At 45.4% G+C, this 13,929-nt stretch overlaps 1 protein-coding gene across 2 annotated transcripts; it reads left to right on the forward strand.

Moving 5' to 3' along the window:
• The first annotated feature begins 293 nt into the window (after positions 1-293).
• Positions 294-13,259, forward strand: LOC309537272 (trypsin-like). 2 transcript variants are annotated; one of them, XM_082232065.1, is made up of 6 exons: positions 294-513; positions 3,799-3,897; positions 7,028-7,187; positions 9,150-9,403; positions 11,075-11,211; positions 12,755-13,259. In XM_082232065.1, the coding sequence occupies exons 2-6, from the start codon at positions 3,843-3,845 to the stop codon at positions 12,905-12,907; spliced, it is 759 nt and encodes a 252-aa protein (XP_082088191.1). In that variant the 5' UTR covers positions 294-513; positions 3,799-3,842; the 3' UTR covers positions 12,908-13,259. The 2 variants fall into 2 exon arrangements, with proteins under 2 accessions (XP_082088191.1, XP_082088192.1); XM_082232066.1 differs by lacking the exon at positions 294-513 and adding an exon at positions 648-931.
• Positions 13,260-13,929: the final 670 nt, after the last annotated feature.

The following is a 13,929-nucleotide window of genomic DNA, read 5'->3' on the forward strand; positions in this document are numbered from 1 at the left end:
ATAGATGTTGTGAATAAATGTGTAAAATGAATGAATGAATGAATGAATGAATGAATGCACACATAAATAACAGCGCCGACATAATATACTGCTTGAGGGCAACCACCTCACCTTGTCTCATGGGAGGGCCGGCTCTGCTTCAGGTAGTGTGGGGCAAGCCCATCTTTGGCTGATGCTACAGGGCAAGTGATTCAGACAACTTGCTCAAGGGAGAACAGGTGTCCAGTGGTGAGCAGAGAGAGGCTGTGTGATTCAGCCCTCAACACAGGCGATTTCTGAGGGCATCTTCTTCTTCCTCCTCCTCTAACAATCACCTGTTATATCATCGGGAAGTCTGCATTAATCTGAACAATGGATTTGGTCCTAGTCACTCGGCTATGAAAGAGCAAGGCGGGGGTGTTAACAAACACTTCCTGAAAAGCCAAAGCCGGGTAAATCCAGGGCAGGACTAGTTGAAATAAAAGCCAAGAAGGGCCTGAGAGACAGTGTCTTGGATTCCGGCAGCCTTTGGGGGTAAGACATCTCTATGCTTCTATGGCTTTCTGTTTTCAAGGTCTGAAAACCACCTTAGGTGTATTGTTTTCTGGGTAGTGCATTTTCTCTGGGACATCTCTTTAAGGTTCTCCTCTGGAGGCAGTGGGAGTTAGCTGACAGGAGATCTCTGTCTTGATAGCCAACACCCTGATTTATTTGTTTCCTTATCTGAAATATCTGCAACTTGGTGAATCTGAACAGATCTGGGCAGGCTGTACAAATTCCTCTGGATGCAGCCTGCAGTCAAGGAGCGTCTCCCCAGCATAACCTCTCAGCGAGGAGCTGCCTGCTGTTGACTCAAATTGATACGTCTTTCTGCTTTCTTGTTGGAGTCTGCAAACCATAGATATATCTCTAGGCTGTCTACTCAACAGCTTTCTGTGCAGGATTTGAAAAGGTTTGTTATGTGGCATGATAAGAATGGCACAGACTGAGTCACTCCGGAGTGATTTATATTGTTTCTTTGTTCTGCTTGTTGCCCTGCAAGAACTATTGATTGATTAGATCTAGATCCTGGCATCTTTATTTGCTCGCTTTCTAGAGGGCATCTGCATGGTGCAGTAATCAGAACATCCTCCTTTCATGTTTTCTCTGTTCAGTTTCTTTTCTTTTTAAACCCAGAACACCGAAAATCTGACAGTAGCAGAATTTGCTCAGGCGGAGATGACATACCCTCTAAGTGTCCCCATTTTTCAGGGACAGTTCAAGAATTACAAAAGCCACCCCGGGTTCTGATTTGATCCTTGTTGTTGTTGTTTAGTTCTTTAGTCGTGTCCGACTCTTCGTGACCCCATGGACCAGAGCACTGGATTTGATCCTGGAATGTCCCTAATTTCTCTGACAATGTTGCTGCCACCAACTTTGGGGAGGAGGGTGAGCTGATACTTGCCCTGAGTGGCAGCTGAGAGGAAGCATCCTGTTGCCTCTCCATGGCCTTTCCATGGCCACCGCTGGTGACTTCCTCCCTTGAACAGTTCTTAGTGCAGGGGTCGGCAACCTGTGGCCCATAGGCCACAAATGGCCCATGGGGGTCATTTAAACGGCCCACAAGCTGCCCCCGAACCGAGCTGCCCACTTGACGAGTCCCCGTGTGCTGTGCTAAACCAGCACAGTGCGGAGCGGGGACTCGCTTCCATGGCGCAGGGATTCGCACCTGTGCAGACGCAGATGCCAGAAATCATGTCTGCGCATATGCGATCGGGCCCATGGAGCGATCTCTATGGGAATGAACTGGCCCAGGCGAGGTAAACCTTGCTGGTTCCTGTCGTAGTGGTTGAGGAGGAAGAGGAGAGGTTGTGGCCACCAAGAACCAGCCCTGCATGATGCTCTGGTTCTGAGCGGCAAATCGTTTCCAGGTCACATTGACATTTATATACCGTATTTTTCACTCTATAAGACGCACCAGACCACAAGACGCACCTAGTTTTTGGAGGAGGAAAACAAGAAAAAAAATATTCTGAATCTCAGAAGCCAGAACAGCAAGAGGGATCGCTGCGCAGTGAAAGCAGCAGTCCCTCTTGCTGTTCTGGCTTCTGGGATAGCTGCGCAGCCTGCATTCGCTCCATAAGACGCACACACATTTCCCCTTACTTTTTAGGAGGGAAAAAGTGAGTCTTATAGAGCAAAAAATACGGTATATCTATATTCAGTCCCTAAATTGAAGTGTGTATGTGCTTGCTTCCAGACAGGTTTATATTGTGGGATCAGTGTTCCTTATGCATGCAAGTTGTTGTGGGTTTTTTATTGTAGGGTCCACATGCCATCTTTGACACCAGAATGCCAGAATCCCCTTTAATCTGGATGTACCCTTTTGGATTGGGGAACCCACCCCCCTTTTTAAAAAACACCTCTTGCCAGCAGCCTGTTTCAAAAATCTGAATGACCCATTTACAGCATTAAGCCTGGAAGCACCTTGTGTGCTTACAGAGAGTGGGGCTCATGATCAGGAATGCAGTGATGGGGAAGAGAGTATTTAACCCTTTCCCCCTCCACGGTGTGATCCTAATGAAAATTCACCCTGACAACTAAAGCTGGGGAGAGGCGAGCTGCCCTCTTGGTTACAACAGGTTGTTATTTGGATTCCGGAAGTGTGGAAGCTGAGTTGCTAATCCACAAACCCTCTTATAGCAGAACAGCCATGATTGGGGACTGGCAAATCACTCAAGTCTGGAAGCAATCTTGGAAAAGATCAGATATAACTACCCAAGTGGCTGGAGATGGACTTCAAGCCAATTACTAACTCCACTGTCCTACTCATTGTTCAGAATGAAGTGGTAAAATCTGAATGGTACTGTTTCAGAGTGCAGGGGTCTCTCTGTGTGTGAGTGAGATACTTTTGAATGCTCCTCCGCATAAGAATTTTTCTACCTATAGTAATATAGCACACCAGGGAGAAGTGGCTGCATTTAACCTTTCTCTGTGATGTCCTAGTTTACCATGCAGGGAATATAAGGAGCATTTATGTGCAGGAACAATTGAAAACAGGACCTCCTACCTGTGATATAAAATGGCAGAGTCTGTCTTCCTTCCATGTCAGTCTACTGGTCCAAAATATAGCAGCCAGGTAACTGGCTGGGGTTCCATTTAGATGACACTAAACCCCCGTTTTATTTTAAAACACCTGCCTTGGTTGGCCAGTTTGTTTTCAGGCCAAATTTAAGTTGCTCACATTAGTGCTTAATGCCCTAAGTAAGCCAGGGCAGACGGAGCCTTCTGGGTTGCTCCACTGCTCTCAGAAGCTTATGGGGTGGGGTGGTCCAGGAGGTGGCCTTCTCTGTGGCAGCCCCTATGTTGTGGAATTCCCTCCCCACAGAGGTGCGTCTGGCTTCTTCACTCTGCAGCTTTCAGTAAATGCTAAAGGTGCACCTCTTTTCTCTAACCTTGGGCACCTGAGATGTAAATTTTTATGACCCACCCTATTTTTTTGTGGTTGCGCTTTTTAGAATTGTATGTTTTAAAAACTGTTTTCATGTTGCATTTCCAATTGTTGTAACCCATGCTGGGAACTTAGGGTGAAGGGCCAGTAATTAACAACAACAACAACAACAACAACAACAACACCTCATTCTGTGTAAAGGGCAGAATGGCTCTCAGTTATTTTGATTCACATCTCACATTTGTGGAGTTGTGGTGAAAAGAAAAGGAGCAGGTTTTTTGGAGGCTCTTTGCTATCTTCAACTGTCCTCCTTTCTCCCACTGCTTTCTCCGTGTCTCTGGAACTCCTAGAACAATGGAAAGATTGCATTATTATCTCCTCTCTTACAGGACAGCTTATTCCTGGAAAGAATTGCATCCCACCCCCAACCACCATGTCGTCTCATTTACTGGAATTGCTGACTGCCATTTTGTTCCTGGTGTCTCCTGGTAAGATCTGTAGGGCAGGCAAAATAAGTGTGTGATGTTGTTGTTATTGTATTTTTAGGTGTGGTAAATATGTTTGAGAGTGTACAGCACAGGATGCATCTAGTGGTTGAAAAACACATGGAAACATTTTAAAGCTGTTTGGTGTTTTTGGCCAACCACTGAGGTTAGATCAATAGATCCATGAGGGCAGGGAATAGTGACAGCAGCATTGAGGGCCAGGAAAGTAGCACTGATTTAGACATTCTTTTCCAGCAGAATGTGGTGCTGGAATCCTGAGGTAGGAGGGTGGCCTGTACCATTTTAGACTACAGGAGGGTGATATTAAGAGCAAGCCCAACAGGGAGTAGACTTTTTTCTCCCTGAAAGTTTTACTTTTAATATTTTTTATGTGGTAATGACCACTCCCCGCTTAAAACGGGGGCGCCCTTTGCATGGACGCGTGCAGCCCCTAGATCTGGAGCGGCCCCAACAGCATAGGCTTGGCTTTGCCTTCCCTCAGGTGTGATACCTGGAGGTCTCCGCCTACCCCAGTCAGTTGTCCAATCCCGCCTGGGGGAAGCGTTGCCAAGGAGACCAGGCCAGGTAGGGGAGGGATTACCTGCCCACACAATAGAGGGAGGATCTAAGAACTGATCTTAAGACTGGACTAAAAATGAGAAACTGAGGGAAACCAAAATTGGCAGATATTTCCATCTTTAACAGCAACATGGTTTCCCAGTATTGCTGCAGATGTGGCCTCTTCTTCCTTGAGTTGCCATCACAAGGCTACCCAAGAACCATTATGTTTTGAGGAAAGGAGAGATCTAGCTTTCATAAAGGCTACCCCCAGTTGCTTGTCTTATTTGTTTTAATTCATGCTTTTTGTCTCAATATTTTTATGTAATCCACCTTGTGAGGTTAGTCAGAAAAGCAGGATGCAAATATCTTAAATATTTAGCTAATAAATGTCTCTTTCAGAAGTTGAACATATGAGCCAAAATTCCCTCTGCCCCAGATTGAACTTTGCCTCCTCCATCAAACCCCAATATATATGTTTCTTTTTCTAGTATTGCAACTCATATCTCCTAAAAACATAACTTGTGAAGCAGGCCTTGGTCATGCACCTATTCCTCACAAAAGTGTAACTTAGGGGGTGTTCACAAATTACATTTGACTAGTGTACCGTCTGTATGCATGTATACATGAATTTCCCAGACATAGGCAGCAGTCAGCCATCGGAAGCAGTGTCCAGGCAGAAATCACTGGAATGTCTGGGAAAATCTGGATGTTTGGCAACCCAAGTTGGCAATAATAATAATAATAATAATAATAATTTATTATTTATACCCCGCCCATCTGGCTGGGCTTCCCCAGCCACTCTGGGCAGCTTCCAAAAGAATACTAAAATACTATAATACATCAAACATTAAAAGCTTCCCGAAACAGGGCTGCCTTCAGATGTCTTCTAAAAGCCTGGTAGTTGTTGTTCTCTTTGACATCTGGTAGGAGGGTGTTCCACAGGGAAGGCGCCACTACCGAGAAGGCCCTATGCCTGGTTCCCTGTAACTTGGCTTCTCACAGTGAGGGAACTGCCAGAAGGCCCTCAGTGCTGGACCTCAGTGTCCGGGTAGAACGATGGGGGTGGAGGCGCTCCTTCAGATATACTGGACCAAGGCCGTTTAGGGCTTTAAAGGTCAGCACTAACACTTTGAATTGTGCTTGGAAACGTACTGGGAGCCCATGTAGGTCTTTCAAGACCGGTGTTATGTGGTCTCTGCGGCTGCTCCCAGTCACCAGTCTAGCTGCCGCGTTCTGGATTAGTTGTAGTTTCTGGGTCACCATCAAAGGTAGCCCCACGTAGAGCACATTGCAGTAATCCAAGCGGAAGATAACCAGAGCATGCACCACTCTGGCGAGGCAGTCCGCAGGCAGATAGGGTCTCAGCCTGCATACCAGATGGAGCTGGTAAACAGCTGCCCTGGATACAGATTTGACCTGTGCCTCCATGGACAGCTGTGAGTCCAAAATGACTCCCAGGCTGCGCACCTGGTCCTTCAGGGGCACAGTTACCCCATTCAGGACCAGGGAATCCTCCACACCTGCCCGCCTCCTGTCCCCCAAAAATAGTACTTCTGTCTTGTCAGGATTCAACCTCAATCTGTTAGCCGCCATCCAGTATTGCTTTTGATGATTTTCCTTAAAAAAAACTCAACAACTTTCATACCCCTTGCCCCCCCTCCAAATTCTGTCCGGATTTTCACTTTTTGAAATATGCCGATCCTAGCATACCCAAAAAGCGGAGATGTACATTAGCACAGTTATTCACGTGTCATATTCAACATGTTCAGCAAGTGTACTATCTGTGTGTCTGTGTGCATAATAGCTGAGCTGTACAAATCAGCTAGTGTACACTCTTTCATACAAATGCTTGTACATGTGCAGAGACAGCTTGTGGCCGCATTCTGTTCACCGTGTGAACAGTCCTATGATCACACAAAGTTGTTTGATTTGTCTAACTTATTTAACAACATTGAGATTGCTGCTTGGTTGTAAGGAAACCTCTGAGCAGTTTACAAAAATATAAAACAAAACATTGAAATGATTGATAAAAACAGGTATTTGAAAACATTCAGAAGATGATTAAAATCAACGGTACTTAAAAAAACAACAACACGTGTAACTTCTACATGTCTGGATAAGCTTGCCTAAAGAAAAATGTTTTAGTCAGGCACTGGGAGGAGCACAGCGAAGGTGCCTGCCTGATATCAACAGGAAGGGAGTCCAAAGATCCGTTTCCTACAAGTGTTGAATGCGTATTATATGTCGCAGCAGCACTTGTAATAGTGCACGTTCTGCAGACCAAAGTGACCAAGAAGGCATATATGGGATAAAACAATCCTACAAGTAAACAGGTCCCCAGCTGTTAAGTGCTTTATATACTAATAGTAATATACCCTCCAACATTTCTCCAACGAAAATAGGGGCATCCTAAGGAAAAGTGGGACATTCTGGGATCAAATCAGAAACTGGGATGGTTTCTCTAAATTGGGGACATCCATGGAAAATAGGGACACTTGGAGGTCTGTAGTAACCTATTGAGCTTTGTTTATGTGGCAAGATGGTAATGATTTGTGGTTTTATGTTCTTCCAGCTGCCACAGCAGATGAAAACCGGATAATTGGCGGGGGGCCTTGTCCGATCAATTCCCAGCCCTGGCAGGCTGCACTTTTTTCAGGCTTCAGACTGCACTGTGGAGGGACACTGATCACCAACAGATGGGTGCTCACCGCTGCCCACTGTAAAATGGGAGTGTAAGTGTACACGGGCAGGGAGAGGGCTGGGGGTTTGCGTGTGCCAGCGCACACATATGAAAAATACGCGTTTGTTTGTGGGCATGAGAGGCACTGTATTATTACACTCACTGTACATTTAAAGCACTATGCTACCTCTTCAGTCATGGTTCCCCCCCAAATAATTATGGGAGCTGTGGTTTGTTAAAGGCACTGAGAGTTGTTAAAGGTAAAGGGACCCCTGACCATTAGGTCCAGTTGTGGCCGACTCTGGGGTTGTGGTGCTCATCTCGCTTTATTGGCCAAGGGAGCCGGCGTACAGCTTCCGGGTCATGTGGTCAGCATGACTAAGCCACTTCTGGCTAACCAGAGCAGCGCACGGAAATGCCGTTTAGCTTCCTGCCAGAGTGGTACCCATTTATCTACTTGCACTTTGACGTGCTTTTGAACTGCTAGGTTGGCAGGAGCAAGGACTGAGCAACAGGAGCTCACCCCACTGCAGGGATTCGAACCACAGACCTTCTATCGGCAAGTCCTAGGCTCTGTGGTTTAACCCACAGAGCCACCCGCATCCCACCTGAGAGTTGTTAGGAGAGCCCTAAATTCCCCTCACAGAGCTTCATTTTCCAGAGTAGTCTTAATCAATCCCTTTCCCCAGGGAATTTATCACATCTAATCTCAGGGGCATTGTTACAGTGGGGCCTCACCCCTGCTTTTTTTTAAAAAATGAATTTTTTTTCCAAACATTGTTTTACTTTGATTATAGGAAGGCTGGGCACTGTACTGTTGCCTTTCCAGCCACCCACAGTCTTCATATTCCAGAGGCATTGATACAGACAAATTAGGATATGCAAATGTGTTGCAATCTTGTGACACAAGCCTTTAAGTACCTAGCAAGGCCCCTGCAAATCATATGCAAGCATGCGTCGACCCAGCTGAAGGCCACGCATTACGAAACTTCAACATGGAAGGCATTCCCACACAGCATTAATGTAAATCTCACGTATAGTCATTGTGAGTGATCTCACTCGGCAATGGAGTCTTGCTTCTGTTCTCAATCCTGCATAAGTGGCGTCTAGCGCTGCATCCAAAAGACCTAATAATAATGGGCATTTGCACAGTGCTTTTGAATGTTTGATGAGCTTTGCCTGCACTGTCTCACTGCAGTTCATACAAACCAAAGATAGGGGAGTTTGCGGCCATCCAGAATCTGTTCAACTCCGACTCCTATCAGCTTCAGGAAGGATGGCCAATGCTCAGGACTGATGGGAGTTGGAGTCCAGCAGTATCTGGAGGGTCACAGCTTCCCCATCCCTCCTGTGAAAAAAATAGATATACTTGACCATCTCTGTGAACCGTCCTGAGACCTGTGGGTACAGTGGTGCCTCGCAAGACGAAAAGAATCCGTTCTGTGATTCTCTTCGTCTAGCAGTTTTTTCGTCTTGTGAAGCAAGCCCGTTGACGGATTAGCGCTATTAGCGCTATTAGCACTATTAGCGGCTTTTAGCGGCTTATCAGCTTATCAGATCTGCTGATAAGCGGCTTAGCGGCTTAGAAAAAAGTGGGGGAAAGGGGGAAAAACCCGCAGGAACTCGCAAGACATTTTCGTCTTGCGAAGAAAGCCCATAGGAGATTCGTTTTGCGAAGCACCTCCAAAACGGAAAACTCTTTCGTCTAGCGAGTTTTCCGTCTTGCAAGGCATTCGTCTTGCGGGGCACCACTGTATATGGCAGTATATAAATTTAAATCATCACCACCACCACCTCTTTTTTCACTGCCAGGTAGAGTTGCCAACTTTTCTAAAGGTGCTGCTCCTATTCTTTTAGCAACAGTCTGGCATGCATGTTGGAAAACGTTGCACCTGCTGGACTTCTGTGATGCTGTTAAAAGTGCAGGATCAAGTCCAGTAAGAAAAACAAAGCAAAGCACTGTTGGCAGCACTCCTACCAGCCTAACTTGCCATTTATATTTATTTGCTCCTAGTCCTTTTCCTGTCCGTCTCGGGGAACATCACCTCACACAACTGGACTGGTCTGAGCAGCTGAAACTAGCGTCAAAAGTCATTGTGCATCCGGGCTACAACTCCCGGACCAAGAACAACGATATCATGCTTGTCAAGTTGCTGACCCCGGTTTGCTTAAACAAAAAAGTCAACGTCATTGATTTGCCCACCAGCTGCCCTGTGCCCGGGACCCAATGCCACGTTTCAGGATGGGGCACCACGACAAGCCCACAAGGTATGTTGCCTTTTAAAGTGCGTCCTTTCAACCTAACATTTATTTCTTATTTTATTTCATGACATTTTATTCCCGCCCTTCCTCCCAAAGGATGGCAAATTACAAAACAGTTAAAAACAAAGTAATAATACCCATTTCCCAAATCTTCACCCCTAAATACTTCCAACCAGTGGCGTAGTGTGGGTTGCCAGAGTCCGGAGCCACGCAGAGGGAGGGTTGCAGGGAGGGAAACTAATGGAGTACGCATGCGCATTCAACTGCCTAATGGCGTCCGCATCACCCAGGTGATTGCAGCTGCAGAGATAAGAAAAGAAGAGTCTTTGGTAAAATGTGTATATTTGTGAAAGTTGTGTACATTGGCAGAAATTTGTGCTAAAATGTTGATGAGTTTTCATGAGGAGTTTTTAAAAAAGATCGAAAGCCTATGTGGAAATGTGGAGAACTGAATTTAAGATTGAAAAAAATGAGAAACTGAGAGAAACCGAAATTAATAGATTGGTACTTCCCCACTTGTACCAAAGGCTACAATCCTTTACTCATTTCATTTGTTAGTCCCTATCCCTATCCCTATCCCTATCCCTATCCCTATCCCTATCCCTACCCCTACCCCTACCCCTACCCCTACCCCTACCCCTACCCCTATCCCTATCCCTACCCCTACCCCTATCCCTATCCCTATCCCTATCCCTATCCTTATCCCTATCCCTATCCCTATCCCTATCCCTATCCCTACCCCTACCCCTACCCCTACCCCTACCCCTACCCCTACCCCTACCCCTACCCCTACCCCTACCCCTACCCCTATCCCTATCCCTATCCCTATCCTTATCCCTATCCCTACCCCTACCCCTACCCCAAACCCACCATTTCTCTTATGGACGTCCTCTTCTGAAGGCATAAATAAGAACAGGACAGACATCACTGGGTGAATGAGATGGCTGTGATGACGGTCTGCATGCTTGAGGAATTTGTGGATTCTGATATGAATTAATCTGAACTGCAATCTCCAGTAAAGCCTGCAGACTGGAACGCAGATTTCATACTTCTCTGACTTTTGTGCTGCAGTTTCATCTTTAAAAAAAAAAAAAGTGTGTATGTATGTTAGGATAAAGTGCATTTAGAAATGCATACTTTGAGAAAAAAGGTGTTCAGAAATGCATAAGATGTCAGGTCCTGCATCTCCTTCCAGTTATCGGACCAAATGACCCCAAGTCCTAGAATAATAATAATAATAATAATAATAATAATAATAATAATAATTTATTATTTATACCCCGTCCATCTGGCTGGGCTTCCCCACCCACTCTGGGCAGCTTCCAAAAAAATATTAAAATACTGTAATACAGCAAACATTAAAAGCTTCCCTAAACAGGGCTGACTTCAGATGTCTTCTAAAAGTCTGGTAGTTGTTGTTCTCTTTGACATCTGGTGGGAGGGTGTTCCACAGGGAGGGCGCCACTACCAAGAAGGCCCTCTGCCTGGTTCCCTGTAACTTCGCTTCTCGCAGTGAGGGAACCGCCAGAAGCCCCTCGGTGCTGGACTTCAGTGTCTGGGTAGAACGATGGGGGTGGAGACGCTCCTATGAGAAGGAGCAGGGGATACTGCTCTGTCCCCACCCATTCTGTAATGTTTGACGCTCTCTCCAAACACTGTGTTGTTGTTGTTTTACAGCAAGCTTCCCCAGTGTTTTGCATTGTGCAAACGTCACCATTGTTGGTCAAGACGACTGTCGGTCCATTTACCCTAATTATATCAATGAGAACATGGTTTGCGCTGGCGCTATGGAAGGAGGCACAGATGCTTGCCAGGTGAGTTGAATTGATTTCCACTAAGCCTGAGAATATTCCTGAGGACTAGGTGAATGCCAGTGGATAAATGTGTTTTCTGGAATCTTGTAGATTAGCACTCTTTAACCTTTTAAGACAATCCACCTTTAGCCTAATCAAGCATTTGAGGACCCAGTTCTTCAGGTTTTTAGATCTTATTGTGATAGCTCTGCTGTTGTGATCTGTCTTAGGTTAAGATCCAGTGTTGGGTCACATCCTACCAGTTGAAGACCTGTACTAGTCAGGAAGCTAAACAAGAACTTTATTGTTCCTCTTGAAGAAGAACAGAACGGCAGATAGAACTAAGTCTAGTGCCACCTAGTGATGAAGCTATATAATTACGCTTCCCATATAGCAGGAAACCAACTCTACAAGCCAAATGAGGCAGAGATGCAGTGAAACAAGAAATGAAACCACAGAGCAAATTGAATCAAGTGATAAAATTAACCACCAAAAGCAGTAAAACAAGAAACGGAACCATACAACAAACTGAATTAACCACCAGAATTAGCCGCTGAAAGATAATTGTTTGGTGCTTCTGTGATTTCTCTCATTTATCTGGGCTTTTATCAGTGTCATCTTGGTGGTTAATTAAACCTGTGGTGTGATTTGGGTTTCCTGTTTCACTATAGCTCTGTTTGGTAGGGTTGAGCCATGAAGCTGGCCTCCCAAAAGTGACATCATTCCTCCTCAATGAGCATTAGGACCAGTGAGGGTCTTGCCTTAGTGAGAAGGGGCATAGCCTAGAGGGGTGTGTGCGTATATCCCAGTGAGAGTCCCAGGGGCCAGACAGAGAGTCACATTCAGCCTATGGGATGGAAATTCCTCATGCCCAGCACAGTCTTCAAAACATCTTCTGTTCTAGATTCACCCTTGATATTTCTAACAAGCTGCCTGAGACGAAAGACAGAATGGTGCCCTCACCAATTCACATACAGAAACTGAACAAAGTGGCAGCTGAATCTTACTTCAATACTGCTGATAGGGTTGTAGGTAAGACTAGTCCTACTCTGAGTAGACCCACTGAAATGAACAAACATGTCTAAGTTAGAGCCATTCATTTTGATCAGGCATAGGCAAACACTACAACTCCCATCCCATCATGAGATGGGACGAGTGGTCAGGGATGATGGGAATTGTAGTCTCAAAACATCTGGAGGGCCGAGTTTGCCTATGCCTGATTTTGATTGATCTACTCAGAGTAAAACTTAGTTGTATACAACCCATAGTCCTCCACTACCCATGAGGATGGCAAGCCATATAGTACATGGAGCTTCTTTGTCTGCTGCACCTCAATACCACCCTCCAGCATTTGCCATCTGAGGTGGCTGTCCAAATCTGCCTAATAGTAGGACAGGCCCTGTCCCAACAATAAACACACACCACTAATTAGTTATAAGAAACTTTGAAGATCTGCCACAGGCCTTGTGCAAATCATTCTCCCTGAGCTTTATTTACCTCACAGGTGAACTGTCAGTGAAGGATCTGGAGAAGTGATTGTGCTTTGTTTTGTTTTTTTCTGCAGGGTGATTCAGGCGGCCCCCTTGTCTGCAACGGGAAGCTGCAAGGGCTTGTATCCTGGGGCCCCCAGATTTGTGCACAACCTAGGAGGCCTGGCGTCTATGTGAATGTATGCAGATATGTGGACTGGATCCGAGAAACTATCCGCAATAACTGATGATCCTGTGGCAGTTGGAGCAAAGGAAGCTGCCTTATACCAAATTGGAGCACTGCTCCATCGAGTTCAGTACTGTTTACACTGACCAGAAGCAGCTCTCCATTGTTTTAAGGCAGAGGTCAATCCCACCCTTTCCTGGAGATCCCAGAGACTGAACCCACCACCAAGTGCTCTACCATTAAGCTACGGCTTCTCCTCCAGTCCTGAACAAACTCTGAAGTGAGGGGGGAACATGCTTGATGTTTTGTTGTGGACTTCACTAGACTCCCCTAAGTTGGTTTGCGGTGTTTGTGACACTTCTGTGGCGCTGTGTAAAAATGTACAATAATAAAACCTGGTCTTGACCACCAAATCTTCTGCTGCCCTCTGAAACCACCTCAAGCTGATGAATGCTTTTTGCTAAAGGGCCAAATTAGACACACCACCACCTTTTGTGCAATTAACAACAAATGCCTACTGAAAGGTAAATTGCAGGTGTGGGGCCCCTAGTCTGAACGGGACCCTAGCATGCAGGTTGGGGGTAGGGATGGAGGAGAAATATGATTCCTGGCACATTTAAAAGCAAACTTATCTAATCTGCACTTTCCAAAACAAGATCTCAACTGAAATACAGCCATCTTTCAAAATCCAAAATTTTGCAATGCATTTCTACACATATACTAGTGTAAAGTGTACATATGTGTAAATGCATATATTAGTGAAAATAACACATAGAAATGCATCGTGTAAGGGGAAATTGTTTGAAAAAATGTGTATTCTTGTAGGGTTGCCATATTTCAATCCAGACACCTTTTTTTTTTTTTTTGGCCAAAGCTGTTGAACTATTTTTGCAAAATCTCAGGGGGGGGGGGATTGAAGTTTTTAACCTATTTTTAAAGGGAAAATTGCAAAAAAAAAAAATCAACACCTCTGACCAGAAGTTCCACCCAGACGCTATTTTCGATGGGCAGATCCCGGTTATGTCTGGGAAATTCCGGATGTATGGCAGTCCTAATTCAAGTCAAAACTGTCTGTGAAATTGT

This window comes from Podarcis vaucheri, assembly GCF_965113315.1.
Source record: "Podarcis vaucheri genome assembly, chromosome: 7".
Lineage (NCBI taxonomy): Eukaryota > Metazoa > Chordata > Lepidosauria > Squamata > Lacertidae > Podarcis > Podarcis vaucheri.

Coding starts and splice junctions, on each gene's coding strand:
- LOC309537272 (XM_082232065.1), top strand. CDS start 3,843: ATGTCGTCTCATTTACTGGAATTGCTGACTGCCATTTTGTTCCTGGTG. Junction 7,188..9,149: donor GCCCACTGTAAAATGGGAGT/GTAAGTGTACAC, acceptor ATTTGCTCCTAG/TCCTTTTCCTGTCCGTCTCG. Junction 9,404..11,074: donor CACCACGACAAGCCCACAAG/GTATGTTGCCTT, acceptor GTTGTTTTACAG/CAAGCTTCCCCAGTGTTTTG.